This window comes from Capsicum annuum, chromosome 12, assembly GCF_002878395.1.
Source record: "Capsicum annuum cultivar UCD-10X-F1 chromosome 12, UCD10Xv1.1, whole genome shotgun sequence".
NCBI classification, from domain to species: domain Eukaryota; kingdom Viridiplantae; phylum Streptophyta; class Magnoliopsida; order Solanales; family Solanaceae; genus Capsicum; species Capsicum annuum.
The window spans coordinates 30,715,164-30,717,019 of NC_061122.1; the positions used below are offsets into that span (position 1 = coordinate 30,715,164).

A 1,856-nucleotide genomic window follows, 5' to 3' on the forward strand; every position below is an offset into this window, starting at 1 on the left:
GTTTACGTGCGCAGCTGTATCTATGACATGAGATGTTGATATTATCAGTACCACTACTAAATAGGAGCAAGTAGCTTTCACTGTTGAATTATTAGTCTCTTTTTATTTTTACTTGACATATTTTTTTTTTTTTTTTTTTGAGAGTTAAATTATATCCGCTTGATTCAAACATTTTAAGATGTATTTATTTATTATATATTAACATGAGAAGGACCACACTTTATAATATTTTTCATATAACCATCAATCATCTAAATTTTTAATTTAAAATATTAACCTATTCTATTTCAAGTTAATTTCGTAACCAAATAAGTTTTAAAACGAAATGCAAGTAAAAAAAAAATGAAAGGAGTAATACTATAATAATATTTTTTTTTTTTTTTAATAAAAGTCTTCAAGATTATGACTGCATTCAGACTGACCTGTACATTTGAAAAGGCTTGCAGGATTATTATGTAATTTTTCAAGAAATGTCGATTTTATTTTTGCACAAACGAATAAATCTCAACTTTAATTAATTAATGAGGATGGTTTCGATAAAAAAGAATATCGTCAATTTTATGCATAGGACTAGAGATGAATACCATGAATGGTTCCGATTTACATCTCTTATCTTTTGCGAGAGTTTCATAAATTCGAATTTTGAGAACATAATGAAATCATCTTTGGTAGAGACTATTTATCATGATATTGGATGATAAAACAGAATTTTCTCACACGAATTTGAATTAGTCAGATTCTAAAACAAGTATTGAATATTGAATGGAAAATTCAAGAAAAAAGGAAAATTAAAGTAGAATGGCAAGAAAAATAAAAAAGTTCAAACAAAACATGAGAAGAAAGAAGAAACAGAAAGCAGAGAAGATTTTTGTAGTCATCTCTTCTTGTATTATATCTTGATATCTTCCATGTATAAGATTACATACACAAAGCTTTTCAAAGCTAAGCATACTAATTAAGAGCAAAAAAAACCTCCTCACTCCTCACTACCTACCCTCTTCCCCTCCCCCCTTAACTCCAAGCTAGATGATGATCAATTATATTTTGATCCAACAAAACCAAAAAAAATAAATTGTTCTTAGTTCTTTTGCATTAATACCCATTCTAATCACCATGACCAAAAAAAGAAAACCATAGAGCTAAATCAACCTAACACAACCCTTAATGTTATATCATCAGAAGTCAAAAAAAAAACAAAAACAAAAAAGTTCCTTGAAATTACCCATAATGTACAAGTGTTAATTCATACAAGAAATTAAGAAGAAGAAGATGCATGTGTCACCTTGATAACAAAGATTAGTAGTACCCTCCCATGACCAAAAAAAACCCCACTATTTAATTTCTTCAATAATCTTCATGGTAATCTCCAAGTACTCTTTAAACCAATGTCATTATGTTTTCTTGATGGACCAGAAGCTGGAATTGGGATTCTTTTTGGCAATAAGTTCCAAAAATGGCCATGTTTGTAACTTTGGCTATTTATTGGATTGAATACTTGTGAGCTGCTTCTTGAACCATGACAATGACCAAAAATAGATATTAATATAATAGCCATCCAAAAGAGTAGAATAAGAGGTACTTTCCTTCTAAAGAAACTGATCATTCTTGAAATATTAATTTTCTCTATGGACAGTTCTGAAAGAGTACTTTATAAAGAGCAGAAAACATATGGAATATTTTTTGTATAACTTTTGTTAATGAGGAAAATAATCAGATGCTTCTTGTATTGGCAAGTAAGGTTAGAAAGAAAGAAGGAAAGAAGAAGAAGAAGACATAAGAAGTAGAAAGTAGTGAAAAGTTTGATAAGGCTTTTTGAAAGGGGCCATTTGGTTTGGGTTATAGAGAGTAATGACTTG

At 29.1% G+C, this 1,856-nt stretch overlaps 1 protein-coding gene across 1 annotated transcript; it reads right to left on the reverse strand.

The window, feature by feature from the left end:
* Nucleotides 1-1,189: 1,189 nt before the first annotated feature.
* LOC107849677 (protein IDA-LIKE 2) lies at nucleotides 1,190-1,856 on the reverse strand. Its single transcript, XM_016694230.2, has one exon. It carries the CDS (start codon nucleotides 1,601-1,603, stop codon nucleotides 1,355-1,357), a length of 249 nt encoding a protein of 82 aa, XP_016549716.1. The 5' UTR covers nucleotides 1,604-1,856; the 3' UTR covers nucleotides 1,190-1,354.